General features: G+C 40.6%; 1 protein-coding gene across 1 annotated transcript in view; it reads right to left on the reverse strand.

The window, feature by feature from the left end:
- The window catches only part of LOC141807266 (uncharacterized), a 156,538-nt gene extending 137,124 nt beyond the window's left edge, over positions 1 to 19,414 (reverse strand). The window contains exons 1-10 of the mRNA XM_074693145.1: positions 19,259 to 19,414; positions 16,625 to 16,702; positions 16,484 to 16,495; positions 15,351 to 15,440; positions 14,327 to 14,380; positions 14,163 to 14,216; positions 13,652 to 13,705; positions 13,505 to 13,558; positions 13,037 to 13,090; positions 12,643 to 12,696 (exon numbers count right to left, since the gene is read on the reverse strand). Coding sequence (XP_074549246.1) covers positions 12,643 to 12,696; positions 13,037 to 13,090; positions 13,505 to 13,558; positions 13,652 to 13,705; positions 14,163 to 14,216; positions 14,327 to 14,380; positions 15,351 to 15,440; positions 16,484 to 16,495; positions 16,625 to 16,702; positions 19,259 to 19,414 — 660 coding nt within the window. The remainder of the gene's footprint in view (positions 1 to 12,642; positions 12,697 to 13,036; positions 13,091 to 13,504; positions 13,559 to 13,651; positions 13,706 to 14,162; positions 14,217 to 14,326; positions 14,381 to 15,350; positions 15,441 to 16,483; positions 16,496 to 16,624; positions 16,703 to 19,258) is intronic.
- Between the last annotated feature and the right edge of the window lie 721 nt (positions 19,415 to 20,135).

The raw sequence follows: 20,135 nt of genomic DNA on the forward strand, positions 1-20,135 counted from the left end.
CGACATGTTGGATCAGCTACGTAGACAGACTGCAACAGAATGGATCCAGTGTAAGTTGGCCTGCATGGAAACTTATCGCATCCTTTGCTGTGACGGAGCAGAGACAGACTGCAGATGCATCTGGTGTATTTCAGCTGTGATATGCGCAAGTGAACTCACAGTGGGAGCCCAGCACCAATTATCATGGCAGTCTCCACAAACAGATCAGGATAAATTTGAATGCAAATATAAACCACACGGAGTGACAGAGGCACTTCTGCTTGTGCTGACTTTAATTATGGATGTGAGTTAGTTGATAAAATGCATCTGTAAACACCTGTAAATGGTCTTAATTAGTGGAGAAAGCCCATTCCGCACTTCCTGTGGGGCTTATGTGCCCGTCAGGACAAAACTCAGCTGTGCGTGATGCAACAATATGAGAACTGTAAAGGGCAAAGCCCTGCCCAAGCTCTGTCCCTTTTTAGTTAAGACCACAATCTGATCCTACCACAAGTGTGACACAGGAGAACACACAGGGATGATGCACTTGCGAAAGAAATCTGTTTTCTTTCAGGCAGCTTCATGTGCGCCACTGCCACTTCAGAAAAGTTAGCTAATGGCAATTAAAAAAGTATTGGTGCCATGTGTAATTCACATTAGAAAAAAAGATCCTAATTCAGAAGGAATGGCAGCTTTAATATTGGCGCGGTGGCACGCCATCATCATTTACATGTAGCGGTAACCCAGCCATCTTATGCGTTCTCAGAGCACCCACAGCAGCCCACAGTTGGGGTATCACTGAAATAGACCCTTAAAATTAAAAAACACATGGCTTTTTCTAGAGGGCTGCAGTGAAGACTTGAACTGGTCACTGTTACTCAGTATTCATGTTTCCAGAACATTCAGTTTATTAAAGTCTTTGTGCTTCAGTTGGTTTCCACCAACCCACTAACCCATGGGCCTAGTGATTTCTGTTAGGGGATCTGAAGGTCTTTCAGCCTTCAGGATGGAGATGTTCTTGCCCATAGATATAGCCAGGAGCTCTCTGAGCTTGATTCTAAATTACAAACATCAGAGGATGAAAATAATTCAGTTGAAGGGGGTGGCTTCTGTCTTCTTTGCAGGAGGACACTGTTGTCTACATTTAAGTTTTGGCAAGTTTATAGCTGTGCTCTTCTTCAGACTTGTTGAAACTTCTATTATTTTGTTTTTAAACAGAATACATGACATACAATTCCCTTTTCCCACCAATAAAACATCTCTGAATGACATGTCACAGGTTAAAGTCACTGCATTAGAAATTACAGGGGTAAGAATAATAAATAGGCCCCATTAAAATTCACCGGAGCTGTCATGACTGCGTGGGCTAAAGCTCTTTTCAGTCAGCAGAAGGGATTTCGTGAGACAGTGGTCACACTTGGAACAAACCTTGCTCTGATACAGTCTGGATCTTTTGATACTTTCCAATCAGTGAATTATAACTCTGGTTTGGGGTTTAATCATATGGAACGATTTGGTGTCATGAGAAATTAACTTCAGTTAATGAAGTTACAAAAAAGCCTTTGGAAATACTATACTTAAGGGCGCATATTTTTTATAGTAAACCCTTACATAACAGTTTAACTTTTATTACAAAAAGAAGGAGGTTTATATTTTTCAAGGGCCATCTGCTTTCTTTGCAACCTCCAAGGAACTACCAGATGTTTGGTCATAAACTAGGCCTGAAACCAACTTTTTCATAAAATAAAAACTGAATTTAGAATTTCAGAAGTTGTTTCTATCTATATGCATTCAAACCTCACATTTGATTCAGGAATCACATTTGGTACCTCACAGCCACAGGCATCACTTGTGTTTCAGTGTAAAGTGTGACCCTGTTAATTGGTGAGTCAGCAGACAATCACTCACACGTTAAGCTGAAGTTGCCAGTTAGAGTGGCTACCCCTAACTCCAGAACACCAGTTGCTATGTATTCAGTGGAAGTTGAGTTTACTGTATAGAACCCTTCCTAACAACCGACCATGAAACGATAAGCCCTTTTGATGTTGCTTGCAGTTTTAATTCAGAGTTTTAAAGAACACAATTGGCATATACACCACATACCTTTCCAGTCCAGCTTTGCTCTGTCCAGGCACAGAATCAGAAAGGTTTCTATCTTAGTTAACGTACCAAGAGCTCACACTGGATCTGTTGCTGCTGCATCCCTGCTCCCACAGACACGCGGGCTGCCTAAATTTGTCAGATGCCAGAGCTATGACACATCAATTTATGCTATTGCACATCAAGTGGGACAGAAGTCATGCAAAAAAAACTATATAAAAATCCCCTGTGACTTTAAAAATAAAATAATCGGTGTCAAAACCAGATAACAGTTTGCTTGACAACACCAACAAATAGACACAATGAGCAGAGCCAGACCAGAAGTCGACAGGTTTGAGTTTTAACAGCCTATCATGAATGCAGAGAGGATCATCAACGGAGTGAAAAGTATGGGAACTCCTTGGTCTGTGACTTTAGCTGTCTGTCACTCCCACAATGTGCCAGACTGAGCACAGCCAGTGTGAGTTGAATGAAGAGAAAGCAAGCAGCGTTACTTTTCTGAATGTATGTATATGGAGCTTAGCACTGCTTCTGTTTCCAAAATGCAAAGGTATCAAAGTGATGGTATAGGCTGTAAAGAGATCTAAAACACATTTCTTTAGTCTGGATAACTGTAGTAGTAAACTACACTCAATGTTTATCATGACTTATCTGTTCATACAAAGATCAATGTATTTGGCATGTAGGTGAATGGCTTTTCATTGAAAGACTGTCATTGACCATTTTTGCAGCTGAAAGTTTAAATGTATCAGGATTTAAACTGTGGTGTCTGAAGACTTTTAGGCATTCAATTGCTTCCTCATTCCAGATGCTTTGTCCGTGTTTTATACAGTGTGTTTTTTACAGTGAGAATTGGCCAATTAAAAAAAAAAAAACAAGTCTGAGGAAAAATTATTGCACCAAATCCGCTTTACCTTGCAAAGCCCAATGTTTAGGGTATACAGTGTTGTGCCCCCAAACAACGAGGCCCACTTTCCCTAAAGAAAGATCTGATAACTCTAAAAAGTCAATCATGTGGTAACTGTTGGATGTAAACTCCTCCTCGGATCATTTAAGTCTTTAAAACCCTAGAAATGACTCTGAAGACATGTCCTCAGCAGCCCTGCCTCGAAGGTCAGGCAGTCAACAGCACCATGGTAAAGAAAATCTTAAAGTGGCAGAAAATGAAAGATGCAGGATGAAATATTTGGATCAGATTTTCTGCCCCATGAACATCTTACATCTTGTCAATTCCAATGGAACACAGAGCAACCCCTTTCATGTTGCGACCCCCAAACAGTCTTATGTTCTGTTGAAATTTAAAAAAATATACTCTGGATTTTTTATGTCCTGGTATTTTCTCTTGCATTTTTCCATCTGCTCCAGCTTTGTGTATTAAGATGTCCTCCTGCTGTCATCACCACAGCCTGGGAAAGATCTGGTTTATATCTGAGCTGTCATATAACCTTTTTGAATCTGTGGTGCTCTTAGCTCACCCCAGGTGTGTTTATTTACACATTTCACCAAAGTATACATCCATATCCGGCTTCAACAAATATAAGCAGAAAATGAACATTTACATTTAAAAATACTTCAAAAAATGCAGCACGGCGCCGCCGCAGAGCTGGATTCTGATGTGCCTACTGACTTTCTGAAGCTCCTCCTGACTGATAAGCTGCTCCAACATATTGCAGATCAAACCAACCTGTATGCTTGTCAGTATTTACAGGCACACCCTGACAATATGTGTGTTTTACAGCATACCATAGAAAGGTGAACTACTCTGTCGTGAGTTGAACACACACACACACACACACACACACACACACACACACACACACACACACACACACACTTACTAGAAATCATACTTACCATAAAGTTCATACATTGTTGTCAAATAAAGAAATTTTATACGGTTAAATGCTTGTAAATAAATGATTATTTTGCCATCAAAAGCCCTTTCTCAGTGTTGTTACTGTTGTTTTACTGAAAGAGACCACAGCTCAGATGTTTGAGCTGTCACTAAAGCAGAAATTTTTGGCATTAAAGTCACGTTTTTACTTAGCGTGCTTGTTTTTCACAAAAAGCTTGTTTCTCAGTTTTTTGGTCAAAACAGGTCTACTCGGTGAAACCAGCCTGTGCTATACAACCAATTACTAAAGAAGAGAAAAAGGCAGAGTCACACTTTTTTTTTGATGAAAGATGCGAGTCTACTCTTCATTTTGGTAGTTTTGGTGTGTGCATAGTCATAGAACACAGTATTCTGTGGGTCTTGAAACATAGGTCAAAATGCGCTAAAACAGCTGGCAGCATGAAACTCTCTGCTCTCAAACCGGCTGGCAGCCAATGAGTTAAACTGAACAAGCAGTCACTTTGTCTAACAGCAGACGTGAATGGGCTCACTTAAGCGCAGGCTGTTTGCTGTTAATCATTAGGACGCTCAATGTTCCCTGACATTGCTTGAAGAAATTCTGTTTGTTTGTCTTGTAGCATCTGTCAGGTCAACAAAAGATTTTTCCAGGAGTTTGTGATAAGTTAACCATCTGGCAGCCTTGCTCTTTGGTTACAAATTACAAATCAATTAAGAGCACTGCTTATCTTTAATTATGATCCCAAATGACTGAATAAGAGGTATAACTCATCCAAACAACAAACATTTCAGCTATGGCTCTTTGAGAAGTTGCCACAGCTGGTTTCAGTGACGTAAATCTGATTATGCACAGACTGTGCGATATGTTGTGAGTGCCACTTAGCAGACGCTCACAGTTAGCAACAAGCAGGTGATCATAGTTGTGCACTTGGCAGCTCCTGCAGAGGCAGATAATTCCTGTATGGGTCAGTGACTGAAGTGAAACTGCAGTATTCACTAAGCCTCCCTTTAATCAAACTCCTTTATGTCAGCTGCATATGGAAAAAAATGTAAAAAATAATTGACACTACTAAAATAAAATGAAAAACAGTGTGGCAAAGTGGGAGCCACAAACTGGCCAGCCATCAAGATCCAGATGACCCTCTACTTTCTGCTGAAATGTCCTGGTGTGATTTCAGATGCAGCTGCCTCTGATTTTTAATATAGCTTAGGAGCCTGCAAAGAAAAAAAAAGGAATTTATGTATATGTACATGTAAACACACACACACACACACACACACACACACACACACACACGCACACAAACATACATATATATATATATATATATATATATGTATGTATTTATATATATATATATATATATATATATATATATATATATATATAGATAGATAGATAGATAGATAGATAGATAGATAGAGAGAGAGAGAGAGAGAGAGAGAGAGATAATTAATTAAATAACAAATTAACAATACAGAGAAACTGTGACACCAAGGTCACAGAAAGACGTGTCACAGAACTTTCTTACATCACATCCGCAAATAAGATTTTATTACTCTTAAAGGAAAAAAGTATGCTTTTGTAGTCCCATATGCTGTTAAAAGCCTCCAGATCTTCCATTTTTAAATAATACCTGTACTCCAACAGTATTCTTGCCCTCACAAGGTTCTTAAACACTGAGACACAATCACGTCTCTGTCCTTTTTGTACCCTTTCTTTTCTGCTTAAATAAACTGCCATCTTAGCTTGACCAAAAAAGAAATTAATCAGCCGGCCTTTCTTCTCTTTTTCTGTAGGAAAAACCAAAAATAAACATCTGGTCAGTAAAATGTTTTTCCAAAGATTCCAGTATTCCCTTCAGTAACCCAAACAACTGCTTCAATCTGGCACACTGTAGAAAACAATGAAATATGGTTTCCCTTTCCGAGCAAAAAGGACAGTTATCACTTATTTCAGGATTCAACACTGGAACAAAAGCTGCAATACCATGAGGGACACGCCATTGCAGGTCACCCGTACCCTTAGTTAATGGTGGTTTGTATAGCAAGCTCCACTCAGATTTTACTCCTGATTTAACTTTTAAATGCTCTCTCCATGGTGTATCTGGTCTCTCTTCAAGTTTATATTCATTCAAAGCCTTGACACACCCTTTATAAAGCATTTTCCCTTTTACACAGTCCAAAGGCATCCACGCCTCATTGTTGACCTCTGGCAGAGAGCACAGACCTTTACTTTCTGTCAGCTTTGGCCTGATGCACATCTTAGGAAAATCATCCAAGTCATCAGGTAAAAATTGTCTCGCGAACCATTTTTGAAGAAGAACTTTATCCTCAAGAGGCAACACCTCCCGAAACTTCTCCAAGAGTAGTCCAACCACTTGTACAGACCTGACCTTCAGTCCAGTGGCAAAGGTCACCACATTGTCCAGACTGTCTGCTGCCAGTTTACATACATGTTGGACAGTTTTTATTCCATTCTTTTTCAGAGTTTCAGACATTGTTGGTGCGTCTTCCAAAAAACTGCCCAAACGAGAGCCCCACAGGATTGCCTCCTTTAACAGCCAGTGCAGAGATGTATTCGGGCCCAGTCGACCAGTTTCCAACAGTCCCCAAGTTTTAACAAGACTTTTGTAGAAAGGTGGCAAACCATTTGAGTTCAAAACTGTGCAATTCATGGTAAAAAGAGGCTTCCCAATAACTAAGTTACCAACTTTACCCAAAATGTGCTCTGCTACATGCTTTCAGGATAAGCTTAGGGGTCCAGGAAGCTCTGTATGAACTGTAACCGAAAAGCTGTCTTCCTACTTTCTAAATGAACCAAACCCTGACCCCCTTCTTCTTTGGGCATAAACAAAACACTCTGGGGTATCCAGTGCAGTCTATCCTAAAAGAAGTTAACAATTATTCTCTGCAGTTTTCCTAACAGGTTAGAGGGAGGCTCCAAACTGAAAGACCGTGCCACAAACTAGTGGCCACCAGATTGTTAATAATAAGTGTACGGCCCCGATAAGACATCCGAGGCAAAAGCCACTGCCATTTTTTTAACCTACCTTCTACCTTTTCTACCAACCCTTCCCAGTTTTTTAAAACTTCAGAAGGACTACCTAAATTAATACCTAAATACTTAATCCCATGTGTGACCCATCTGAAACCATCAGGTAATACTGGTTCATTACCTTGCCACTTATCCACTAGCAAGGCTGTGCTTTTATTCCAGTTGACCCTGGTTCAATAGCAATAGAGTAAAGCATGCCAGACATAGCACAGCGTTGCCTCATAACCCTATTAACACTGAAGGGAGCACTCAAACCACCAGGATAACAATATGTTGAAATGCTGAGTCAGCATTTCAACATAAAGTCACAGGATAACAATATGTTGAAATGCTGAGTCAGCATTTCAACATAATTAACATCTACAGAGCCAGAGACTTCCAAATAATCTCTGATAAGAGATATATTATCTCTAATCAACCTGCCAGGGATGCAGTAGGATTAATCTGGATGTACTATCTGCTTCATCACTTTTTTTTAACCTGTTAGCCAAAGCTTTGGAGAAAATCTTATAATCAGTACACAACAGACTCACTGGTCTTCAGTTCTTGATTTCACAGAGGTCCCCTTTTTATTAGGTAAAAGAGTGAGAACAGCTCTCTGACAACTCAGAGGCAATCTGCCCCTGAACACACTGTCTCTGATCACCTCAAACAAATCTTTTCCTAATTTAGGCCAAAAAGATTTATAGAAATCTACAGGAAGACCATCTATTCCTGGAGCCTTGCCATTGTCCATAGCCATCAGTGCCTCCTGCAGCTCCTGTAGTTTCAGCTGGCGCATTAGATCAGCATTTTCCTCAGCTGTTACATGTGGCAGATGAGTCAGAAATTGCTGTGACCTCGACACATTCTCTCGATATTAACTTTTTATATAGATCTGAGAAGAAATCCACAGCTCTTTTCCTGATTTCAGATGAGTCTGTAAGCTCAGTGCTATCAGCTGATCTAATGCAATGCATAAGTCTGTTCTGACCATTTTTCTTTTCAAGACTGAAAAAAAAAAATGATGGATCATCCATTTCATTTATATTTTGAAAACGTGATCGAACTAATAACCCCTGTGCTCTCATCCCCAGCAGATCTGCCAAAGCAGTTCTTTTTGATTTGAGTGCCTTAAAATGCCAGTAAGCACTCTTTGGCTTTACTCCATTTACAAATACATTTCCTATTAACAGAGAGTGATATGAAAAACCCACTGGGCTCAAGAAACAAGACTTAAAAATCTGCAACTGATGCTCAAAACAATAAAATCGATCTAATCTTGCTAAGTGATGTAATCATTCCAAGCATGTGCCCATGAAAATTGCCTGGTGCCCCCATGCTTGGAGAGCCACACATCAGCTAATTCATAAGTTTCTATGATACGTTTTAAAATAAACTTTGAATGAGCATTAGGTTCAATATGATTCCTATCCAAATCATCAACCAGCAATTAAAATCACCTCCCAGGAAAAGATAATTTGTTGAGGCACAACCTAAGAGTGTGCTTGCTAGTTTTTCAAGAAAAACACATCTTTCACTTGGAATCACTGGGGCATAAACTATAGCAGAGATAAGGTTGATTTTTCATATCTGGCAATCACTTTTAGTAATCTACCTGGCACAATCACTTCAGAGTCAACAGACACAGATAGAAAATTCTTAGAGAAAAGAACTGCTACTCCAGCACTTGAATTATTCTTGTGACTTAGAATAACATCACTCTCCCATTCTCTCTTCCACTCTGCTTCGTTTTCATTATTACTATGGGTTTCTTGAGCAAAAGCAATATCAATGCATTTTGTTTTAAGAATTACATAGAACATAGTTCTTTTTTTTGCATCTCTTGCTCCATCAAGATTTAGAGATGAAATCTAAAAACTACTTGTGAAAAAATACAAACTAAATGAGAGAAAAAAAAATATGCAGAACATGTTTTCTTCTGCTCTTTACATTTTTTTATTCATTATCTATTTGTGCCTTTACCTTCTGTACCAGTTTTCTGAGGCGGTACACCTCAGTGTGTTTCAGACTATCATCCCCTCTCTGTCTCATCAACCATCTAGAAGAATCTATAAATAGGGACAGATTCGGAAAGAAGTCCTCCACATTTACATCTCTCTTTCCTTTGGTTAAATGAAGGAAACTACAAATTTGATCTAAGCTGTATCCATTAATCTTTTGTCCATCAGGGATGGGAGAATCAGAGAGTTCTCTCTCACTATCAGTTTCAGGAAAATCCTCTGAATCACTCTCCTGCTTTTCTGCGTTATCATTTAAAGGCATTTTCTTTAGCTTTAGACCTTTAGACTCTGATTTGTTTTTTCTCTTTGATTTTGGCACTTTGAAAAGATTGTCATCGTCTCTTATTTTTTTTTCTCCTTCATTTATTAACTCATCAATGTTCTTTTCTTCAAGTTCCTCCCCTTCTACACTGATCTGACTCTGATTAAGTGGCGTGGCTGCAGAGGTGGCAGCAAGCTCTCTGTCCGGCTGCATGTCTGGCTGCTCAGCCACTGTCTCACTCTGCACCCCTTCGGTGTCTGCCTGGTCTCCCCTCTCTGCACCTCCTGCACCCTCCTCACTTTGAGCCGACTCTGCCTCAGCCCCTGCCACCTGAACCAGTTCTGCCTCTGGTTCTCAACCTTTTTCAGGACAGTTTCGCACTAAGTGCCCCTCCTGCCCACAGCCAAAACATTTCATGGTCTCAGTAGTTGCAAAGATAGTGTAGTCATATCCATCCACCTTGAATTTCATTGCCACATTCAACTCATCACAGTCACTCTTTAAAAGCATGTACACTTGTCTCCTAAAAGACACGACATGCTTTAATTTAGCGGACTTGCATCCGGACGGAAGCATTTTCATCGCCGACACAATCTACCCGTGATGCAAAAGCTCTCTCTCTAAAACTTCACTGATAAACGGTGGTAAGTTAGACAGGATAATCTTCCTTGCTGGATTTGCCAGAGGAAACACTGTAACTGTAAGTGTCTCTGACGATAATGCCACGCTCAACAACAGTGTTCACTTTATCAATGAAATTCAAAAACATTACAACTGCGCTGTTCATCCTTGAAGCAGCTTTAACGCTGTCATATCCAACCAACTCTCCTACAGCCAAGCCACAATCCTCCACTGAGTACTCCACTCCGACAGGTATTTTAATACCATGCCGACGGGAAAGGTTTCTCAATCCGGCATGCATGTTACCAGGCTCTCCTGCCTTAGCACACAGCCACACACTGGCGGATTCCAGCTTAATGACATGGAGCATTATCCTGCTGGAAGTCTCCATCAGAAGATGGGTACACTGTGCTCATAAAGGGAAGGACATGGTCATCAACAAGACTCGGGTAGGCTGTGGACTTTAAACCATGCTCAGATAGTACTCAGGGGCCCAAAGTGAGCCAAGAATATATCCCCCACATCATTACACCAGCAGCAGCAGCCTGATCTGTTGATACAAGGCAGGATGGATCCATGCTTTCATGTTGTTGATGCCAAATTCTCACCCTACCATCTGAATGTGGAGCAGAAATCCAGACTCATCAGACCAGGCAACGTTTTTTCCAATACTCTATTATCCAATTTTGGTGAGCCTGTGTGAATTGTAGCCTCAGTTCCCTGTTCTTAGCTGGCAGGAGGGTCTCCCATAGAAGATTAGTAGGATGTGTAAACCTCAGGGAACACACCTTGCTTGGGTTTTGGTTGGGTCTAGTTTGGGTTTAGCTTGTGGTTATCAGCTGGTTGAAGTTTGTGTTATACAGAAGTAACCCAGCAGTAAGCTGCTTGCTGTATTACCAAAACACATTGACCGCATACCGCCACCACCCCCATCCACATATGGACACCAAATGTGCGCTGTTTCAACCACCCAACTGTGTACCACCACCCTTCACTTGGTGTGGAGCGCTTCCAGATTTCCAGGGAAAGCAGTGTATTGTGATTACAGGAAGAGTCCCAAATTACTGAGCTGGGTTGTGACCTAAGTGTTACAACACTCAAAGAAGTTCAGAGGAGACTCAAAATAGCACTGCACACTTGTAGCTGGTGGGCGTGTTCACAGAGCTGCAGATGTGTAGGCTACATGTGCTCTTTCATTCAGTAACTTGTTCTTTTCAAGTCCCCACAAGGGCACATCCCATACAGAGAGTTAGTGCTATGAAATGATTTAAATGAGTTTGGGTTTATGGAACAATGTTGTATTGATGCAGATATACCTGTTTTAATCAATCATTTCATATATGAAGTTGTAGCTAGTTGCTTTATGTTCTGTATTCTCTTCCCCATCATGGTTTTTACATTCCCCAGCATGACTTGTTAAACCATGTGGTAGCTCAATTGTGGAGAGTGTTCTAAAAATATCATGTCTGCAGCTTTTCTCATTTCTGTTTAATTTATTTGCTCCATTGTCTTAAGAGCATGAATTACAACAGAGATCCCATATGGCAAAAGGCTAGGGATTTTGCTTCCTTTTGATATCTATTTATCACACATTTTGATTCTAAAGCTTGGGTGTAGTCTGAGCGTTGCCTTGTTTGTTTATTCATTCATTTGTAACTCATAAGCCCTTTTTTTTCTCATACAGTAAGTATATATCATGTCTGCCTTGAATTTTTAGCCTCATCTCTTAATGAATCAAAAACCTCTTAACCTTTCAGGAATTTTGGTTATTAAGAACTTTATACCACTGTAAAGCCTGTTTGTTTCTCTTTTGAATGGTGACACATTTGCGAGGAACATGTATTTGGAATGTGGGCTGAGTCCATGAATATTTGCAGTTGGTAGATGAGCACTAGTAGGACATAACTAGGATTCATTAACGTTTCATGTTACAGAAACGTCTCAGAGCACCAGGTTTTGAGTAGAGCTAAATATAGTCGGCTACTAAGCTACGGTACAAGCTGACAAAGTTTGTTTGTTGTCAGTGCTATGCAACTGTTGAGACATACCTTACCTCTTCGCTTTGTATCCAGTAAAAAGTTGATTGAACAAAGACAAAACAAACATACACCTGGTTAAAAGTGACATCTCCAAGACAGTGTGTGACTCCAGGCCAGATGGGGGCGAGGCAGTCACATTTTAACAGATCCTCCACACAGCATCTTTCAAGATAGAAATGTCACTTATTTTGTTGCATTTTGCTAAATATGTTCCAAGGGCTCTATCTTCTCTATTTTATTCCCCCCTTTTCCACCTTTCTGTTGTTCTTCCCCAGCTCACCTGATGAGAACTCTGTCTTATGTTGGTGAGTGAGTGGATAGTGTCTGAGCAGGTTGCAACTGATGCTATGTTTTAACATTTTGCCCCATGGCTGAGGAGTGTCTCGGCAACTGGCTGATCATAATAAACCAGCAGGATTTGTACAAGCATCTGGTGATGCATGTTTTCAGAAGGTTTTATTCACTCATTCTTATTGTTCACACCAACTGCTTACAAGGAGGCCAGAGGCTAAATGTGAGGGCAAAACTTGCTGAACTGCCCATCTTCAGGCCCAAACGAGACTCTTCTCTCAATGTTGCAAGCCTATTTTAAACATCCTGTTGAAAGTGTCCAAGTATTCCACAGTGGAAGCTTGAAGAAGCTGAAAGCTGAATACCATCATACTTGAAGACATGTTGGTGTGACATGTCTGGATTCTTATCTCTCAGGAGCTACTGTCTGCACTGACCTGTGGTCCTGGTGGCCCAACCTGTCCACTGCTGCCTGGTTCTCCTGGCTCCCCCTGTTGGGACAGTAGACACAGCAAAGTGGAGCAGCAGCAGAGAGTCAACACCATTACAATAATCATCTGTTTCACTTCAAACACCGTGCTGCTAACACTGAAGAGAGCGCTGTGACACAATGGAATCCCAAACCAAACCTCCACAACTCAGAACCTGCTCTCTGTATTTCTGTTTAGATGTAGCAGAATTATTTACCCTTCTCCTGGCCAAATTTGTTATGTTGTTGTTTCACCGAGAATAATGTTTCATTTTCACAAGTGGACACCTCAGGCTTTATGCTCTGTACCCTGTCAAACACGCTGGTAAATGCATCCTGTACACAGGAGAACAGGGTCTTACCATTGGTCCACTTTCTCCTGGAGGCCCTGGTTCCCCTCCCTCACCAGGAAGACCCTGTAGACATAAATTTCTCCCATTGTTGTGGCATTTAGTACTGTTCTAAACTTCAAAAATAAACATGTATCAGTCATTGGTTTTTGGTTTCGAATGAGTCTACAATAGGTCACTGAAACTCATCACTGCAAACCACAAATAGCATTTTATGTTTTTACAAATCTCTGGCATTTCCCGCCACACAGATAAACATTCAACAACAACAACAACAACAACAACAACAACAAATAATAATAATAATAATAATAATAATAATAATAATAATAATAATAATAATAATAATAATAATAATAAATAAATAAATAAATAACGTGTCAAATTAGTTTTTGACTCTGTTCTTGACTCTTCTGTTGGAGAAGCTAAGAAAATGCTTTCCATTCTTAAGTAAATCTCCAGTTTAACTGGTTGGCCCACCTTGAGACCTTGGAGTCCTGGTTCGCCTGGTAATCCTGGTTTCCCTCTCTCTCCCTAAGTAACATTAATAGAAGAAAAACAGTATTACTGTTGGCACAAGATCAGAAAAGACACAATCTAGACAAAAATGTGTCTTTGATGACTTACCATGAGGCCTTTTAAACCAGGTCCCCCCATTGGTCCAACAGGGCCATCATCACCCTATTAAGCCAAAGCAGGACAGAAGACAAAGGCATGTGACTGAAGTCACTAAATGGTATCTTGTTTTTAAAATTTTAATGAATTAAAAAATGTCTTGCTGAAATGAGGCTCTTGGTTCATAACTCCTGGCTGGGCAGGAACCTACCTGTGCAGATAATTAAAGTGCTCCTCAGAGTACTGCAGCTTCCCCCCACAGTCCAAAAACATGCTAGTTATGTAAAGTGGTCACTCTGACTATGTGTAGATGTGTGTGTGTGTGTAGGTTAGTAGTTGTTTGTCCCTGCATGTTAACTCTGTGATGGAGTGTGTACCCGCCTCTTGTCCAACAGTCTACATAATTTTCTACAAAAGACCTGAGTTTGTTAAGAAGGATTTAGGAATCATCCATCATCAATACTAATGAAGATGGGGACTGGGGTTTTCAGAGCTGTTTAAATGCATCAGTTGTTTCTTTTACCTTCAGTCCTATTAATCCTGGAGGGCCAGAGTCCCCATGTTTTCCGTCTTTACCCTGGAGTTAGAGACCACCAGATACAGAGATTCATTCAGGGCAATATGTGTAGCAAAGACTGGGAAAGGGTTGAAGGAAACAAAGAGATGCAAAAACTGAATAGCACTTACAGGCTTACCATCAGGTCCTGGGGGTCCTTCCCTTCCCTTTTCCCCTCGGAAACCCTGTGATAATAAAACAGCCCATTGCAATAATATATTCTTGGAACAGACGCAATACTTCATAGTTATTCATAAACACCCCCACCCCCTCCCCCTCCCCGCTGGTGTCAGATCAGAGGCACAGCATGCTACGGAAACAGATTTTTAAAATTTTCATTGCAAGTATTCACAGTGAGTGTTCCTTTTAACTGTTAAAAGAAAGCAGGAATAAAAAAAAACAAAAACAAATTGCAGTACATCACTAGACCAACAGAAGGCAGAGAGAAAAACACACAGGCCATCAAACAAAGAGGACGCCATCGCAAGGTCTGCAGAGTGATGTTGATGGCATGGAGGAGATGGAGCTTGTGCAGTTTTTCAATTATGTTCAATTGAACCTAAAAACTTAGAATAAAACAATCCCAATTCAAAACACGTGAAATGCTTGACTTAGAACAAAAAGACAGATCATTAGAGTCCAGACAGAGATCAACTAGTGTTTCAGGTTATATGGTGATCATGTTGACTGGTGACATTCAACCCAATACACCCCTCACTGCCTGGATGAAAATGAAATACTGCACCCACTGTACCAAACAGAAACATTTAGCTCCACCCTGGCCCCCAGAGTTCCTGGACCTTTGTAAAATACTGCTCTGATAAAATAATAAAAATTTGTAAATAAAGGAGTCCACCAACTTTTTTCGATGGTTTCTTGAGGAGGTAGCTCTTTGAAAGAATAAACTACTATACTGTCATTAGAATGAAGTTCTGTCCCACTTTCCAGTTTGCCCACTGGGGTCTTTACCCCCTTTTCCATACAGCAAATATCACTTTGGACAATATTTCAAAACAAAGTAACAAGAGGTGTGTGTGTGTGTGTGTGTGCGTGTGCGTGTGTGTGTGTGTGTGTGTGTGTGTGTGTGTGTGTGTGTGTGTGTCTGTCTGTCTGTCTGTCTGTCTGTCTGTGTGTGTCTGTGTGTGCGCGTGTTACCATGCGTCCTGGCAGACCACGTGGCCCCCGTGGTCCGACCACACAATTGCAGTCTTCTTCCTCTGTTGTGACCATACGATTCAGGGGGCACTGAGGAAACACACAGAGCGTTCTGCCTGAAACACGAAGCAAGCTTCAAGCCTCTTTGTAAGGCTGAGCATTTAATATTTTTTTTAATTTTGCATTTTTAAGAGTGTACACAGGATAAATCTAAATTAGGTTGATCTGAATTACCTTGGCATTACAGCTGAAGAATACAATTATACTTTCCCGTAAAATACAAGTATAGGGGTACATACACAAACGAGAGTTCATCAAACAAGAAAGATTTTTGTACAAGTTATACACCAGTTCAACTTCATAACTCAGGTAAATCCTAAGCAAAAACCAAACTAAACAGACAAACAAAACACTGGACAAAGAGAGAAAAAAATCCAAAACAAAAAGTAACAAAAAATAAAACAAACAAAGCAGTACTGGCAATATGCATCTTCTTTTTAATATTTCTAGATATTTTTTCCCTCTATTTCAACCTGTGTTTTTCAAGTATTATTATAATTGCATTAGTTTACTTATCTTCCTCTATTGCAACTCAAAAACATCACTGAGATTTCTTACACTATGTGTGATTCTTTCCATGTCATATATTTCTTTTATTGCTTCAATCCATTTGCTTATTTGTGGTGGGTTTGGTTTTAACCAGTTTTTCGTTATCTGTTTGATTGCTGTTATTCTTAAGATTCTGTACAGATATTTGTCAGATTTGAGTGAGAGGACCTTTGGGGGGGTTCCCAAGAGTAAGTTCTGGAGGCCTGGGGGAAGGTCGTATTTAAATATCTTTCCCAGCATTTAATATTTATTCATCTTCGTAGTTTGTATAAAGTGGAATCTGGATGGTGTGTTTTGTTCATGCTCACTGAAGGTTCCCTCTCTTCTGGCTTTTTGTAGCTTATTCTTTTTCCTTATTGTGTGTTTCTACTTAATATTTTCTCGCTTTTATTTTGGGGTCTGACTTAAATTATTGCTGATGCACAACTCAAGATCTCTAAAGCAAATTAATATTTTTGGATGATTTTTGGCTTTTCAATAATAAAACTATCTAAATTCAAGTTTTGTTAAGAAAAAACACTTACCCTTTCATCATCCTGTACAGAGAAGAGATAGATCCCAGAAGAGATAGCGTTATTAAAATGATTCTCTTGTACATCCAATCAACAATTAAAAAAATATCCAACTCAACTTGCAGCGAAACAGCAGGCAACTTCTGATCTTACCACGGAGTAAATCTCACAGGCTGTTTCCCTCTCACTCTGATGAGGATCACAGTACAGACGCAGCTTCTGAATCTCCACCTGAAAGAAGTATGAATAAAACTAGTGTGACTCTCGGATGGTAGTAATCAAATTTTTTGAATGATGACACAAACACAAAGGAGTAAAACCCTTTGTTTAAAAAAGAGACAACTATATTTTTTACTAAATTAAACTTGGGGGAAGAGATGCAGCTGAGTCTGTGTATTCTGCCCCTGCTCTCCTAGCATGGCAGATAGATAACATTTTCCCCAAGAAAACTTAGATACAGATGCTTCTGGTTGAAGTTCTACTCAGAAAAACGCTTTAAAACTGTACACACAAGGGAATAAATGTCAGTCAGAGAGAAGAGATATAAATTTTAACACATACAACTTGTTTTAAGTCTCTTTTAGTACCAAGAAAGAAAATATAGCGCTATCTGCATGCTAACGTGCATAGGGAATTACATAGTCATCCTAACAGGTAGCATACATAGAGCCTAGCCCACATCCAAACAAATCCCCGACCTTTATCAAAGGACTACATCACAAACACCTCAAGACACAACAGAACTGATCCTTTTAAAGTAAAAATACCCACAGACAATCGTTTTTGTTTTTTTGTTTTTCCAACAGGAAGAAAAAAGATGAATGTGTAGAGCAGTGGTTCCCAACCTTTTCCAACACCTGGCCCACTTTTAAGTCTCAAAAATGTTCGCGGCCCACCCCTGACCGTTAAATACATAAAAACATACTACAACTAAAAATCTTTATATATGAATTATTAATTTAACATAAAAATAGTTTAGCCTTATCTAATGGCACAGTTTACAGTCGGCTCTATCTTTTTATCTGGGCTCAAAAAGTATTTTAAATTTATTAGACTGGCTGATGCACAGAGTAATGTATAATACATTTTATTCTGACTGACTGGAACCTTGTGTGACATGTGGAGGTTGTTTGTCTTCAGCAGCAAAGCATCCAATGTCCTAAGAGCCACGCCTACCACCCTCTCCCAAGCTCCACCCATGTGAGAGGCATGGGGAGGGTTGAATGTCCAAGTGCTGCCTTGATCTTGAAGGTAAGCTGTCAGTTTAGGGTCTCCAATATTAATTTGGGGCTCTTTGCATGCACCAATGAAGTTTGTGCCCTGATCAGAACGAAAAAGCCGAACTGGTCCACAGATAGCAGTGAATCTCCTTAGAGCATGAACAAAGCTTGAAGAAGATAGAGACTCGAGCACTTCGATATGCATGGCCCTTGTCCCCAGGCACGTGAAAATGACAGCCCAGCATTTGTTCTCAGCAATCCCGCCGCGGGTGCGTCTTAAGCTGACAGTCCATAGACCGAACGCATCAACACCAACATTTGTAAATGGAGGACCTGGACTAACTTGATTGACCGGTAAGCTAGCCATCTGTTGTTCCTCTATTCTTTCTCTCAACCTTTTACAGATCACACATTTGTGTATGTTGCTCGACACTATCCTTTTACCTCCCATCAGCCACAAACCAGCGGGACGAGTGGCGCCTTCTGTTAGATGTCTCTTTTAATGTGCCTGTAACCTGTCACCGGGCCTGTAACCTGTTCAAGATTGTGTAATAAAAGCTGCCCGGTTCCCTAGTCGAAGAACTCCCAAAGATCACAAAAACAGGATCCATTTCTTAGTTTAGCATTTATTCTGGTCACAGGTAAGGTTTACAGGGCCGGTCTCAAAAGAATGAGCCCCGATATACGGGAGCAATACAATTTAATAACAGTCATTGCTACGCCTACAAGAGGTTGAGTTAAACTAAACACCCAAGAGTAATTGGCCAAAACATATGACTTACACCACTGTCTCAACCCACAGCTGGTGTCCCTTTTCAGAGGGATGTGCTATCAAAGTGTGTGACTGCTGAACCAGAGCATGGAGCTAGGAGACTGGGTGAAAGTAAGACTGCAACATGGTGTTTGTTGGGAACAATGATCAGGTGTCTTTCTTTCCAAGGCACTGTCGAAGGCATATGCCCGCCAACTCTCAAAAGACCTTCTGCATCAACAAAGGGGTTCAGTTTCCTGAGAGGGCTGGACTTAGAAACATCACCCTTTGAGAGGGATTTAAGCTCTGCAGAGAAAACCTCTTGTTAAGCACCTCTGATGATGACTGTTCTAGCTTGTGTCAATTCATCTATCTTGGTTTTGGATTTCTTATTCAGGACCTGACTTTGTGTATGAGTTTGACTGTAGCTTGGCAGAGGGTTTTCCAACTGGAAAAGCATTCGAATCTCTGCAAACCAACCTGGTGGTCAGAGACTATGCTCACAAAGACTGAGACTGAAGTATGCAAATCTATGTCAACATCAGGGTCCACCAACTCAAAAGTTTTTTGCTTTGAACAGGTGTCTTTGGAAAAGAAGCTTGGACCCTCGAACCAGTAGGTGTGTTCCAACTGGGCTGCTGACACAGAACGTGTCCCATGGTCTGCAGGGTTGTTTTCTGTGCTTCCAGAGTGCCGTTGCTCAGGTCTTGTTGATTTCCTGATGCGTGTAACTCTGTTTGTTGCATACACATAAAACCTTTGGTTTGTGTTATGGATGTAGCCTTGTGCAATCCAACTGTCAGTGTAGAATGTGACCTTGTCAATATCAATGTTCAGTTCATCTGTGATTAGGTCAGCCATTTCAACAGCCAATACAGCAGCACAAAGCTCCAGCCGTGGGATGGTGTGTGGGGAGTGAAAAGCCAGCTTTGATTTGCCCATGATGAACCCGATGTGAGTATGACCCTCCATGTCTACTGTTTTTATGTATGCTACTGCTGAAATGGCCACAGCGGAGGAGTCGGAGGAAACAGAGCTCTCTGTGTTTAGTGTAGTGCAGAGACACAGGAACATATGCTCTTTTTATTTGAAGCTGCTCAAGTTCCTTGACTGAGTCTGTCCAAAACCTCCATTGTTCTTCTTTTACAGCTGGTAGAGGAGCGTCCCATTCATACTATTCAGCAGACAGCTCTCTGACCAAGGCCTTTCCTTGAATTGTAACGGGTGCTACAAACCCTAGTGGATCATATAGGCCATTGACAGTGGATAGGATTCCCCTTCTGGTGAACAGCTTCTTTTTCTCTGGACACACTGAAGGTGATAGTGTCAGACTGCAAGCTCCATGTGATTCCTAAACTGCGCTGGAGTGGCAAGGGATCGGTTGTAAGCTCCAGGTTGACAAGGTCTTAAGCTCGTTCTTCCGGGGAGAATGGATCCATCACCACACAGCTATTAGAGGCTATATTTTGAAGTTTGATACTGGACTCTGCAAGCATGTCTCTTGTTATTTTCAAAACAGAGAGCTTTGCTGTTAATGGGGAAAGAGGCAAGGGCGTTGTCAACATAGAAGTTTCTCATGATGAACTGCTTGGCTTCAGCACCATGGTCTTCTTCCCCAAGTAGAGCTGCCTTTCTTAAGCCATAAATGGCCACTGCTGGAGAAGAAGAATTTCCAAATACATGTACTGTCCTG

Source organism: Halichoeres trimaculatus, unplaced genomic scaffold (genome assembly GCF_033239565.1).
Source record: "Halichoeres trimaculatus isolate MK-OKI-2021-1 unplaced genomic scaffold, fHalTri1.1 fHalTri1_scaffold_18, whole genome shotgun sequence".
NCBI classification, from domain to species: domain Eukaryota; kingdom Metazoa; phylum Chordata; class Actinopteri; order Labriformes; family Labridae; genus Halichoeres; species Halichoeres trimaculatus.